The sequence below is a fragment of the Anas platyrhynchos genome, chromosome 19 (assembly GCF_047663525.1).
Source record: "Anas platyrhynchos isolate ZD024472 breed Pekin duck chromosome 19, IASCAAS_PekinDuck_T2T, whole genome shotgun sequence".
Lineage (NCBI taxonomy): Eukaryota > Metazoa > Chordata > Aves > Anseriformes > Anatidae > Anas > Anas platyrhynchos.
In genome coordinates, this window is record NC_092605.1 from 12,391,465 (window position 1) to 12,404,475 (window position 13,011).

General features: G+C 47.9%; 1 protein-coding gene and 1 long non-coding RNA gene across 22 annotated transcripts in view; one reads left to right on the top strand and one right to left on the bottom strand.

Annotated features, from left to right (window-relative positions):
- The window catches only part of LOC110353953 (myosin heavy chain, skeletal muscle, adult), a 16,031-nt gene extending 10,986 nt beyond the window's left edge, over nucleotides 1–5,045 (top strand). Inside the window, exons 26-38 of the mRNA XM_027471548.3 lie at nucleotides 89–215; nucleotides 405–523; nucleotides 1,109–1,305; nucleotides 1,558–1,741; nucleotides 1,828–1,993; nucleotides 2,166–2,290; nucleotides 2,485–2,793; nucleotides 2,894–3,097; nucleotides 3,389–3,514; nucleotides 3,608–3,778; nucleotides 3,865–3,969; nucleotides 4,110–4,205; nucleotides 4,756–5,045. Coding sequence (XP_027327349.3) covers nucleotides 89–215; nucleotides 405–523; nucleotides 1,109–1,305; nucleotides 1,558–1,741; nucleotides 1,828–1,993; nucleotides 2,166–2,290; nucleotides 2,485–2,793; nucleotides 2,894–3,097; nucleotides 3,389–3,514; nucleotides 3,608–3,778; nucleotides 3,865–3,969; nucleotides 4,110–4,205; nucleotides 4,756–4,911 — 2,085 coding nt within the window. The 3' untranslated portion in view covers nucleotides 4,912–5,045. The remainder of the gene's footprint in view (nucleotides 1–88; nucleotides 216–404; nucleotides 524–1,108; nucleotides 1,306–1,557; nucleotides 1,742–1,827; nucleotides 1,994–2,165; nucleotides 2,291–2,484; nucleotides 2,794–2,893; nucleotides 3,098–3,388; nucleotides 3,515–3,607; nucleotides 3,779–3,864; nucleotides 3,970–4,109; nucleotides 4,206–4,755) is intronic.
- Nucleotides 1–13,011, bottom strand: part of LOC106020524 (uncharacterized) — a 189,203-nt gene that overhangs the window by 75,503 nt on the left and 100,689 nt on the right. The gene's annotated exons all lie outside the window — the stretch shown is intronic.

Sequence of the window (13,011 nt, forward strand, 5' to 3'; positions counted from 1 at the left end):
ATACCCAGTAGTGTTGCTATTATTTGTAAGAACTGCATGCCAGAATGTAGCAATAGTTCTCTTTTCTTTACATGTTTTTTGCACCTAGGCAAACCTGGAGAAGATGTGCCGCACGCTGGAAGATCAGCTGAGTGAGATCAAGACAAAGGAGGAGGAGCATCAGCGCATGATCAATGACCTTAACACTCAAAGAGCTCGTCTTCAGACAGAAGCAGGTGAAGTACCCCCACACTCCTATGGAATGTGAATAAATAAACAAATAAATAAAAATGAAACCAATGCTGCAAAGAAAAAGATGTTTTATTCAGATTGGCCTATCCTCTCTAAGCTGATATGCAGTGATATTGAGACACCTTGTTTTAGTGTTGCTTTTTAAATTATAGTCTATATGTAAATGTTCTCAGGGGAATATTCACGCCAGGTGGAAGAAAAAGATGCTTTAATATCTCAGCTATCAAGAGGCAAGCAGGCATTTACTCAACAGATTGAAGAACTAAAGAGACATCTAGAGGAAGAAATAAAGGTAGATACTTGCTGTAGTAAGGTAGATTTTTGATCCAGATCATGGTGGTTTTTTTGTTTGTTTGTTGATTTAGAAATTTCTTGATCTTACAAAGAAACAGGATATCATGTTAATTTTCGAGATTACAAACTAGCTGGACAATCTTGACATTTTCCTCTCTAGTATGGGAAGAAAGGAAAGGAAGGCATAATGTCCAGCCTGGATACTGAGAAAGAAGGAACATCATTAGGTCTTCACTAGGATTAACAATGATGTATAAGCAAGGCTGAGACATAGCTATGAAAACTGAGTTTCTAATCCTGTTTTTCTCAAATGCAGTATGATATTTATAACAGATTTTAAAGGATTCAATAATTCCCAGCACTATATTTGTCATTTGGAATTTACTCACCATATCTAGTGAGGTAATATTAGAAATTCTGATAAATGAACCCTTAAGATCCTTTTCAATCTGTATTTTACAAGTACCTTTTCTCACTGGGATGACTTTGACTTTTGAATTCAAACTGCATTCAGTAATTTTCCATTTATTACAATTACACTGTATCACAGGTATTCATTGTCCCAATATAATTATCTTCACAGGCTAAGAATGCCCTGGCCCATGGCTTGCAGTCTGCTCGTCACGACTGTGACTTGCTCCGGGAACAATATGAGGAGGAGCAGGAAGCCAAGGGTGAGCTGCAGCGTGCCCTGTCCAAAGCCAACAGCGAAGTGGCCCAGTGGAGAACCAAATATGAGACAGACGCTATTCAGCGCACAGAAGAGCTGGAGGAGGCCAAGTATGTGGTGACAGGATGCAAACAAGCAGGAGGGGCAATGAAAATTCAGAAGGGACCTTGGAAACAAAGACCAAGATATTCAAAGAAATAAGTCATGGGGTTGCTTTAGGGAAGGATGACAGATGTGGTAAACTTTATCTATGGACCTTGTGGATTGGAGTCCACAGACTGCAAAATGACTAAGCGTGCAATTGTAAAGAGCATACTCATTCCTCTTTGATCACTAACTACGAGCTTTTTATCACCTCCCAGGAAGAAGCTGGCACAGCGCCTGCAGGATGCAGAGGAACACGTTGAAGCTGTCAACGCCAAATGTGCTTCCCTGGAAAAGACAAAGCAGAGGCTGCAGAACGAGGTGGAAGACCTGATGATTGACGTGGAGCGAGCAAATGCTGCCTGCGCAGCTCTGGACAAGAAGCAGAAGAACTTTGACAAGGTATTCTGGCCTCTGGCCCTGTGCTTCCTGGGCAGGGCATCTCCTCACAATTGCCACATCCATACTCACACCCTGTTGCTCCTCAGATCCTGGCAGAGTGGAAGCAGAAGTACGAGGAAACACAGGCTGAGCTGGAAGCTTCCCAGAAGGAGTCTCGCTCTCTCAGCACGGAGCTGTTTAAGATGAAGAATGCCTATGAGGAGTCCCTGGACCACCTGGAAACGCTGAAGCGTGAGAACAAGAACTTGCAGCGTAAGTCCCTAGCCCTCTGCTGCTGGCCAGGCTTTCCCCCAAGCTTGTCTACCCACCACTCCACACGCGTGAGTGCCCGCAGTGATGAGAAGAGACCTGTCAGCCTGGTGCGTCAGGGCCTTTCCCTTTATGCCCTATGTCTGACCATGCCTTGTTTCACCCTTCCCTACAGAGGAGATTTCTGACCTCACGGAGCAGATTGCAGAGGGAGGAAAGGCGATCCACGAGCTGGAGAAAGTCAAGAAGCAGATTGAGCAGGAGAAATCTGAAATCCAAGCGTCCCTGGAGGAAGCTGAGGTATGTGCCCATAGTCGCTGCTGTCCACACTAGAAACGTTAGCAGTGGGGAAACGTGGCTAAGTAGTGCACGGTCCCCCTTCTGTTCTAGCTGTGGAGCACATCCACACCAGGTTCTCTGAAAAATTCTGTAATTATCAAGCAAACAAGAAGTAGCTCTACCCATGTTATACATGTTTGTGACCATTTGCCCAGGCCTCCCTAGAACATGAAGAGGGGAAAATCCTGCGCCTCCAGCTGGAGCTCAACCAGGTCAAGTCTGAGATTGACAGGAAGATCGCAGAGAAAGATGAGGAAATCGACCAGCTGAAGAGAAATCACCTCAGAATTGTGGAGTCCTTGCAGAGCAGTCTGGATGCTGAGATCAGGAGCAGGAACGAAGCCCTGCGGCTGAAGAAGAAGATGGAGGGAGACCTGAATGAAATGGAGATCCAGCTGAGCCATGCCAACCGTGTGGCTGCAGAGGCACAAAAGAACCTGAGAAACACACAGGCAGTGCTCAAGGTCAATTCAGCAAAGCTACACATACAAGAAAGGCTTCTCTAACATTTTTGGCACCCTAGTGTGCTGTGCTGCCTTGTCATTTCTCTTGCCTCTTTTACAGGATACCCAGATACATTTGGATGATGCACTCAGGACGCAGGAAGACCTGAAGGAGCAGGTGGCCATGGTGGAGCGCAGAGCAAACCTCTTGCAGGCTGAGATTGAGGAGCTGCGGGCAGCCCTGGAGCAGACGGAGCGGTCAAGGAAAGTGGCTGAGCAGGAGCTTCTGGATGCAAGCGAGCGTGTGCAGCTCCTCCATACCCAGGTAAGGGCTTTGTTGCCCAAACCAGTTGTGTAGACATTTAACACAGATGACTGTTATAGTAGTAGAGAGTGACGCGGGACAATGGTCTACAATGGCCTCTATACTGCTGTCCACAATGGAAACAGGGTCACAGCCCATCACCTAAGTGCACCACTGATATTTGGTAAACAATTCTCTAATAAAGAATTCCAAACACTGAATTTAAAGGTTGAAGAGGAAAGAGTTGGCTCAGGCTGTAGCTTTGGTATTTCAGGCCTCAGAATACAAGTCTTACAATCTCTGTTTGCACAGAACACCAGCTTGATCAACACCAAGAAGAAGCTGGAAACAGACATTGCCCAAATTCAGAGTGAAATGGAAGACACCATCCAGGAAGCCCGCAATGCTGAAGAGAAGGCCAAGAAGGCCATCACAGATGTGAGTTGGGGAACTCTGTCACTGAGGGTGATGGATGCATTCTTCCCAAAATATCTTTGGCCCCACCTTGGCTTTGCTGCTTTGCCTCTCCAGGCGGCCATGATGGCGGAAGAGCTGAAGAAGGAGCAGGACACCAGTGCCCACCTAGAGAGAATGAAGAAGAACCTGGACCAGACGGTGAAAGACCTGCAGCACCGTCTGGATGAGGCTGAGCAGCTGGCACTGAAGGGAGGCAAGAAGCAAATCCAAAAGCTGGAGGCCAGGGTGCGTAGGGCTGGTATTTGTGCACAAGGGAGCATGTCATGAAGGGAGCCACCTGGAAATCTCCAAACATGAGCTTCTCATTGCAGGTGCGGGAGCTGGAAGGGGAGGTAGATGCTGAGCAGAAGCGCAGTGCTGAAGCCGTGAAGGGTGTGCGCAAGTACGAGAGGAGGGTGAAGGAGCTGACCTACCAGGTAAGGCAAGAGGCATCTTTGTGCTGACACACCCTTCTCACAGAAAGCCAAAGCATTTTCCCATGAACTCCAAGAGGACATGTTTTCTGGAGGTGTGGGGAAACCAACTCTCTGTCTGTCCTTCTTACCAACCACTGTAGTCTGAGGAAGACCGGAAGAACATTCTCAGGCTCCAGGATCTGGTGGACAAGCTGCAGATGAAGGTGAAATCCTACAAGAGACAAGCTGAGGAGGCTGTAAGTATTGCTTGGAGAATGGCCATGAAAGTAACTCCAAAGACACAACAGTCTTGACCATGTGGTTCATTCCCGTGTCAGCAGGCCTCGCCTTCTTCTGGGCATGCTGCACTCAGGGATGAACCAAGGGTTATCCTGCCACATGTTTGATTCAGGATGTCAGACCAAAATTCCCAAAATTCTCTGTCCATTGACTGAGAAGCTCATGAATCTCTGACGCTGGTAACAGCACAGAGTTTCTGAGTCTTTCTCAACCTAATAAACCACATGGAAAATTGGGCACCGAGTAGTGGGAGAATAAGCACACAAAATGAGAAGACCACGTGACAAAATTGCTCCTCAAGAGTGACACGGCAGTTTGTCACACTGAGGTCCTCAATAAGGGAGGATGATGAGGTCTTTGAGAGGATTCTGGGTCAGCGGTGGTAAACAGGAGACAGGAGGCCTGAGCTTTCTCTGCGTAATCACCACAGCCCTTCGAAGCCCAGGCACATGAGGAGTGAAACCCCTGCCCCAGGCTCCTCACCACCAACTCCCTCTCCCCACACAGGAGGAGCTGTCCAATGTCAACCTCTCCAAATTCCGCAAGATCCAGCATGAGCTTGAGGAAGCCGAGGAGCGGGCTGACATTGCAGAGTCACAGGTCAACAAACTACGAGTGAAAAGCAGGGAGTTTCACAGTAAGAAGATAGAAGAGGAAGAGTGAAGATGTCACGTGGCAGCAAAGTGGCCTGAGGGGTGCACAAAATGTGAACCCTCTGTTGCTTTGTTTTGCAATGTATTTGTAACCATGTCAATGTCTAGAGAATAAAGACCGTAGATTAATTTGCACAGACACTATGAACAGTGGCTTCTTTGTTTTTTATTCCTGAATAAGCTTAGGATTTTGGTGAATCTGCTACAGATGCTTTCAAGCTTCAAGCACTGCTCTTGCCCTTACATATTCTTCATGTTTCTCCTACTGTCCTTTCAGCACAGCTTACAGCCCACGTGAGTTGCAAGAGGGAGCGATCCCTTTCCTCTTTGCTTCGCCTGCTTTTGTTTCTGATCTTGGCAATCACAAATCCTAACCACCAGACTCTGAGTAAGCTATCAGATGTCACAGTGCATCACACTACAATGGGACAGACATTTCCTCAGCAGAGACAATTTTCAGCAGACACTGAAATTGTCACACTGTAATGACTCTTCCACGGTGCCTCTAAATTGTGCAATTTCTCTTACTCTAGATTTGCTCAGCTGCTGTCACCACCTGCTCATAGTTTCTCTGCAGTGTGTCAAAATGCTGAGCCCTGCCAGGGGCCAATCGGGTGGAAAGAGGCCTCCTCAGGGCTGATTTCCCTTACACTGTGTGGCAAGAATGCTCCTCCTCAGCATGTCACCTCAAAGGTCAGGCCGTGTGTGGCAAGTCCACAGGCAAGGGAAAAGAAGAAAGCTGATGGCTGTATTCCTCCATTATTTCCTCAGATACCTGAAGCTCCCCTTCAGCCTAAATACATGCTAAGCTGGCAATATTTTGGTCAATGTGAGTCAGAAGGGAAGGGGGAAATTGGCAAATAATTTTTCTTCCATTCAGACCCTGATCTGAATAGAAGAGGACCGCTGGGCATGTACAGCTGCACGTACAGTCTCATGTGCTCTATCAGCCATCTCAGCTGGAGCATTCTGAAACGTTAGGCCTTGGCTGAAAAGGCACATGGAGGCTGTGATGGTACGTTAAAGGCATGCACACAGATGTCTGCCTAAACAAATGCTTTCACATAACTGACAGTTCTGTACTTCCAAGCAAATTTTGTCCCTTGTTTTCAGGAAGACCACACAACCCTGGAGGATTCTGTCAGAAGGCTCTGCAGGGCTGTACTGTGAATCAAAGACAGGTTAGTGGTAACTGAGGACTACTAAGTTAATTTGGTGATCCTTTAAGGACTAGAAATTTGCACAATTGCACCCGCTGTTGCCACACTGCCCCTGTCTGAAGTGTTCGCAGCCCATTACCTTGACTGACTCCCGACTGCAGGAGCCCTTGGTGTGGACTGATGCAGAGTGGATGAGAAAGACATTAGCAGTAACTGAGGAGTGAGGTTCAGCTGGCACTAAAGGGAAGCAAGAAGCCGATGCAGGAGCAGAGGACAATGTATGTGTTGATGTTTCGCGAGGGTCCATGTGCTTCCACCTCTGTCTACTGTACAAGGGCTGCTGCTCAAAAGCAGAGGTGGATCCTCCATGTATCACTGAGCCTAAAAGGTGAGAAAGGATGGGGGTGAGGCTGGTGCTGTGGGCTGAAGGGATGGAAGCCGTGAAGAAAACAATTGTGCCCAAGCGGGTAGCCCCTGAATGCTTTCAACCCTGATTGGCTTACGATATTTACAATGGAGAGCTTGCCACTGGAGCTCCTTAAGGGTGATGGGAAGTGATAAGGACTGAGACTGGCCTCTTGGTCCAAGCTTTAGAAGTCCATACAGGGCGTTCTGCCTCCAAGCAGGCACTCACACCACTGGGAAGTTTCAACCGACAGCTGTACGTCTGTGACAGCATTATCCAATGGATGGACGAATATCCACCCAACCTGGCTCCCAAGTGCAGCCTCACCAACACACCAGCTCTTGCAAGGAAGCCCAGCTTGCTTCCAGTGTCACTAGGGAGGACTGGTGAGCAGAACCTCTGCCACTGCTGTCACTACTGTCTGAGAGAGCAAGGGGAGATGGTTCTTTAGGTTTTCAATCACAAGGACCTTAAGAAAGCTACCCAATACTTTGTAGAGATGCCAGACTAGTTCTCCCTTCTCAAGACACTGCATATTTTTTCCCCGTGGCTTCCTAGCAGACTTCAATCTTTCTCATGCCTCCTCATCCTCTGCAGTCTTGCTCTGTGCCTGACAGAGTGCCTGGCTCTGCCATCATGGATGGGGTCTCTGTGGTGAGCCTGGACTGTCCAAACACATCTCAGCTCAGTGCTCCTCTTGTGTGGCTCTAGAATCCCTGTCCACACACACCTGCAGGCTTCTCCAAAGCTTCAGGTAGGGATGGGTAGAGTCTAGATGGCACACAACATCGCATGAGCATTTCTGTTAGCTGTAATGGCAGGGCTAATCTGTACAAGCATAAAATTCTGAGACTCTTTGAAAACCTACTTTTCAGACCCTGCACTCTCCTTTGCTTTGCATTGGCTCCACTGTGGGAGCTCAAGGATGTGTCATGACATCAGAACAAAACAAGGTAGCCAGCAAAAGCCAGCCATAGGGAAGAGAGCAGCCAAGAAGAAGAGTGAGCCGACGGATGACTCCTGGACACACTGGTAAGCGTGGCATCTGGAAAAGTTTCTTTGATGACTTGTACAAAAGAAAATGTTACAAGAGGTACTGATAGGAAAGTGCGAGCGATTCACTGAAGATGAAGCAACTCTCAGATCATAACTGTGTCTGTTCTCTTCTGAGCTACCGTAACCTTCACTTACACAAAGTTCCATGCCCCCTGTTCTCTCCCTAGCGCTCAGGGATGTGGTTGGAGATAAAGCAGGCAGCGGAATGTCCTAAGCTCAGGGACAGGTGCATGCCCTCAGGGACAACTTGCTGTAAGTGCAGCTGGGCAGTGCTGGTGGGACCGAGGCCTCGTGTCCCCAGCAAATTCACAGCTCCCTCCTGGGAGTGCACCAGCACTCCCCATCTCCTGCACCCTCAGGCCCTGCAGCCTTGACAAGAGTCATTCCCAGAAGGGGCTTGCTCAGAGAGCTCTGGAGGTTGCCTGTGCCAGGAGGATCACTTTGCCATTTGTCTCCCTTCATCGGCAGTGTCAAAAGCTAAAAATAGCTGCCTCTTGCAAGACTCCTGCGTGAAGCCATGCCTGCTTGTGTAGATGATATGCTTCCACTAATAGCGCTTGAAGACATTCCTCAGCGGGTAGCTTGCCTTCTATATCTCACTGCAATGCGTTGCCATGTAGGAGCTGGACAACTGTGCTGTGTCCTAAGATGGCAGATGCTATTCTTATCCCAGAAAGGCCTGCTCCGGCACAGCTCCTTTGTCAGCTGAAATGTGAAAAATCAGAAACAGGCCTGAGTGTGCTCCCACTTGTAAGAGTATAAATCAAGAGTGACCCCTCTGAAGCCAGTGGAATGACAGTGAGTGAAACCAGTGCCTGGGTGCTCACTCTGCTCTCCTGGGACACGCTGTCCCATCGGGAACATGGCAGCTGCACAGGTGCTTCAGCGGTCTGTTTGGGGTGGGTGGGGACATCCCTTCCCTTGGACATCAACAAATGAAAAGATGGTATGTAGCCCTGAAAGCGTACAATTTTACAACTGCCTCCCTCTGTGGCGAGGATGAAGCCAGAGGCAGGACTTACTCCAACCTTCAGAAGCTTCCAGAAAGACTCTTCCCCTTTCTCAGACTGTGCTTTTGCAGCACTCACTGAGGGAAAGTAGCAGGGCTGCTCAACGGAGATCCTTCAAGGAATCCCATTGCAGTATGGGGACTGCAGAAGAACCTCTGGCCGAGTCAGTGGCTATAACATGCTGGTTATGGAGGCCCCACTCTGCCTGCAGCCTGCCTTCGCTAGCTCTTTGGAGAGCTCAGGAAAGGAGGCATCCCAGTACAGTACAGTCGCCACGGGAAATCAATTAGAGGAAGTCAAGGCAGACATCAGTTGGGAGGGTGGCTGTGCCTGTCCCATTGCCACCTGGCCTGTTGCATGAAGGACACAGGCCCCATCAGCTTTCCTCTCAGCACTGGACTCCAGCAGCCTCCTGTCAGTCACAGGGAACTCAGACAGGCAACACCTGACCTCATCTATTTGTGCTCAGAGCAGAATTTGTGCTGAAGGCACGAATTGCCAGCGGGTGGCAGCATGGAGCCTCAGAGGTGGTCCTTCCACTGGGTGCCTTCCCTGCTATAAAACAGCAGCTAGGACTCGCTTAAAATGGCATGCATTTAAAGCTGGTGAAACTTGCTGACCTACGTGTTATCGCCAAACCCAACCAAATGGGATGAAATTTAACTAGTTAGGTCAACTTATCTAGTGTCTATCTATATTCTGTGTTCACTGGAACAGGTCAAAGGCAGGTGGAATGGGCCAAAGAAGGCCTAGAAATTTGTGGCTCGTTAATGCTGATACAAAGGACCCTGGGCTGGCAGTAGCAGCCACTGGTCGCTGTGCAGAGCCTCGTTTGCATGGGGCCCTCTGCTGAGAAAGCCTCCATGTAGGTGCTCTGAAGTGTGTGACTGTCAAAAGGCCAACACAAAGCACCGATAGACCTGCCAACTCCAACACACACACCTGATTGCACAGTCTGAGGGCTGCGACTGTTGCACCTCTTTTGACAGCTGTGTTCTGGCTGGACCTTCAGAGTGCAGGCACCAGGGGAGGCTCAGGACTCTGGAGTGCCCCACTCATCTTAGGATGGCCATGAGGATCTTACCTCCACAGGTGAGGATCTCTTAGACTCTTAGGCCACAAAGGGCAACAGAGAAAGCCCTTTGCAGCCTGAAGGGTAAGCAAGTGTTTCCCACGGTCTACCTTTAAGCTGACTCTAGGATCAAAATACACATCATCAAAGTAATTGTCCCGGTAGAAGTAAGTGACTGTGAACTCAACCAAAGCTGACCTGGACCTTCACTGTTCACACACAAAAGCAGAACAGGGCCCCAGCGAGAAAAGACAGCCTGTCTCTCATCTCCCTCTTCTTCATCTTGCAGAGGAAGCCCAGTGAGGGGGGTTGAGAAGAATTGTGTATGAGGTTCCCCTTGCCCTCTGAGACCTGTGAGCAGGGCCAGCTCCCTGGGAGACAGAGACGCTGTGAGAGGTAGGGTCAATCACTAACAGACACTGGAACCACAGGCTGTCTCTCCTCTAGCAAGTGGCACAATAGGAGAACATCAGTGGGGCAGAATCAGGTGCTGAGGACCTGACACCTAGGCTCAATGGGTTCCAGGGGCAGGGGTGGGGGTTCCAAGACCCAAATGCCAGTTTGAGGTGGGAGCACGGCAGAGGTGCCCGTCTTATTTAGGTGAGCTGTGCTTCGTGGTTTTGGCTGTGTGGATTCCTTCTCCAAGGAGGAGTTTTTATGTCTCTGGTCCAGAATGGGACAGAAACAGGAGACCTGGTTACCTAGCATTTGGAGAAGACTTCGGTTTTAAATGATTTTTTGCCTCACTCTTCACCAGCAAATGACTAATATATTAATATATAGTATTAATATATAGTAACCACACTGCTCAAATTGCAGAAGGCAAAAGACAGGGACTGGGAGAATGAAGACCTGCTCACTGAAGGAATCATAGAATCATAGAATCATAGAATATCCTGAGTTGGAAGGGACCCTTAAGGATCATCAAGTCCAACTCTTGACACCGCACAGGTCTACCCAAAAGTTCAGACCATGTGACTAAGTGCACAGTCCAATCTCTTCTTAAATTCAGACAGGCTCGGTGCAGTGACCACTTGCCTGGCGAGCCTGTTCCAGTGTGCAACCACCCTCTCTGTGAAGAACCCCCTCCTGATGTCAAGCCTAAATTTCCCCTGCCTCAGCTTAACCCCGTTCCCGCGGGTCCTGTCACTGGTGTTAATGGAGAAAAGGTCTCCTGCCTCTCAACACCCCCTTACGAGGAATTTGTAGACTGCGATGAGGTCTCCCCTCAGCCTCCTCTTCTCCAGGCTGAACAGGCCCAGTGCCCTCAGCCGTTCCTCGTACGTCTTCCCCTCCAGGCCTTTCACCATCTTCGTAGCTCTCCTCTGGACACTCTCCAACAGTTTCATGTCCTTTTTATACTGTGGTGCCCAGAACTGCACACAGTACTCGAGGTGAGGCCGCACCAGCGCAGAGTAGAGCAGGACAATCACCTCCCTTGACCTACTAGCGATGCCGTGCTTGATGCACCCCAGGACACGGTTGGCCCTCCTGGCTGCCAGGGCACACTGCTGGCTCATATTCAACTTGCTGTCTACCACGACCCCCAGATCCCTCTCCTCTAGGCTGCTCTCCAGCATCTCATTGCCCAGTCTGTACGTGCAGCCAGGGTTTCCCCGTCCCAGGTGCAGGACCCGGCACTTGCTCTTATTGAACTTCATGCAGTTGGCAATCACCTTGGTCTGTAATGGCCATAAAGAAACAACTCTCAGAGAAAAGCTTAAAATAGATGGAGCTGATGGGCTTATATAGAGCTTGTGTCATATATGGACTGCAGGAGAGCTCCTGAGTGCAAAAGCAGCGTTCCGGTGATAGCAGAGCAAATGCTTGAAAATATTCCCCTTCAGACACTGTCAGTAAAGCCACATTTAACAGGTCACACTGTAAGCTCCTGTCAGGAACCTGAGGAGAGGAGGAAACCAACTAGCACCTGAGTCTTACTGTTAAGGTTTCACAACATTGCTTTTACACCTCAAGCAGAGCAGGCACTACAACCACTTCATGCCAGTAGTTTCCTGAGGTCAGCGCAGTACTTCTTGGAGAAATACAACGCAGTACACAAGGAGGGTTTGGAACTGGGGTACTAAGAGATAAAATGGAGGCTTATCAAATATATGAGGCAGAGAGCAATGCAAGGTCATGGGACAGCTCTGAGGCCCTACAAGGCATCCTGCTCATAAATTATACTGGTCAACTGGGGGGGCTTGCCATGGATCTGAAGACACCAATTTGGAAGGGAACTGATATACACCTGTGCTGCCTAGCAAAGCAGTCAACAAGTGAAGTGTTCATTGCAACTTTAGCTGATTAGGTTAGTATTCAGTTAAGCTAATTTTACATGAACACCAATACAATCTTTCATCTGTGAGAAGTATTGTGCTATGGATAAGTCTCCAAATTGAAAACAAGTTTTGAGAACCCTCTTTTTTTCAATGTAATTAATAAATATAGGAATAAGCAGTAGAAATCATCTCATGTGATAACAATACTGCATACTATTTCTGCTGTCATGAATACCTTGTTTAATGGTTTTTATGTTCAAAAGCCTTTCATTTTTATAAAGAAAGCAGGTCATTTTTTGGGGTATATTCATAACATCCACTTAAAGCAACAAGATGTTAGTTGTAAAAAATCTAAAAAAAACTCCATAGTGTAACCTCTTTCTCTGCTTCTCTTAAAAGTAACTTTAATTTGACAAACAAACCAATTAATCAAGTGTCTGATAATTTTAGTTTTTTTATTGCTATCCTCATTTTTTCTCCTTTCATTCCATTCTCCAACTTCTTTTGCCTTTTCCTTCCTTTTCCGTTGTCATCAGAGCCTGTCCACCCCAATCACCTGCTCTGTAACTGGAGCTGTTTGGCTGCTATGGCATCTGATGGAAAGGGCATTCTGAATGTCACCTTCTCGGCCAAGATCCACTGCCCAGATATCTTTCACTGACATTTGCTGTGGAGATAGGAGAAGTTTAAGTAACCATAGAAATTTGATGCATAATCAAGAGCTGTTCCTCTTCAAAATTAAGTTCCATGTCCTTCCTGTCTCTAGCTAATTTTGCCCTTTATCTTCCCTTTTCTTTGTAAGACTATTTTACACTGTTGGCAGCTACTTAGGTGTTATTAGAGGAAAGTAAAGAGATTCCTGGTTTTAAAGTCTACTGTCGGAACTTCTCACATTGAAGTCACTTCCCTTTCCCCTGCTGTGAGGTCAAATACAACTGTATCAAGCATTGCAGAAATTAGTCTCTTAACAAAGGAACAGGATTAGAAGATAGTAAAGCCATCTCAGCCCATTCCCATCTAACCTGAGGTACAAAGAAGTTCTCAACAGCAACAGATACAAAGGTTAGCTCGCTTAACCCTAGGATGTATTTTGTCTTTGCCATAGCCAAGCCAATACCTGGCCC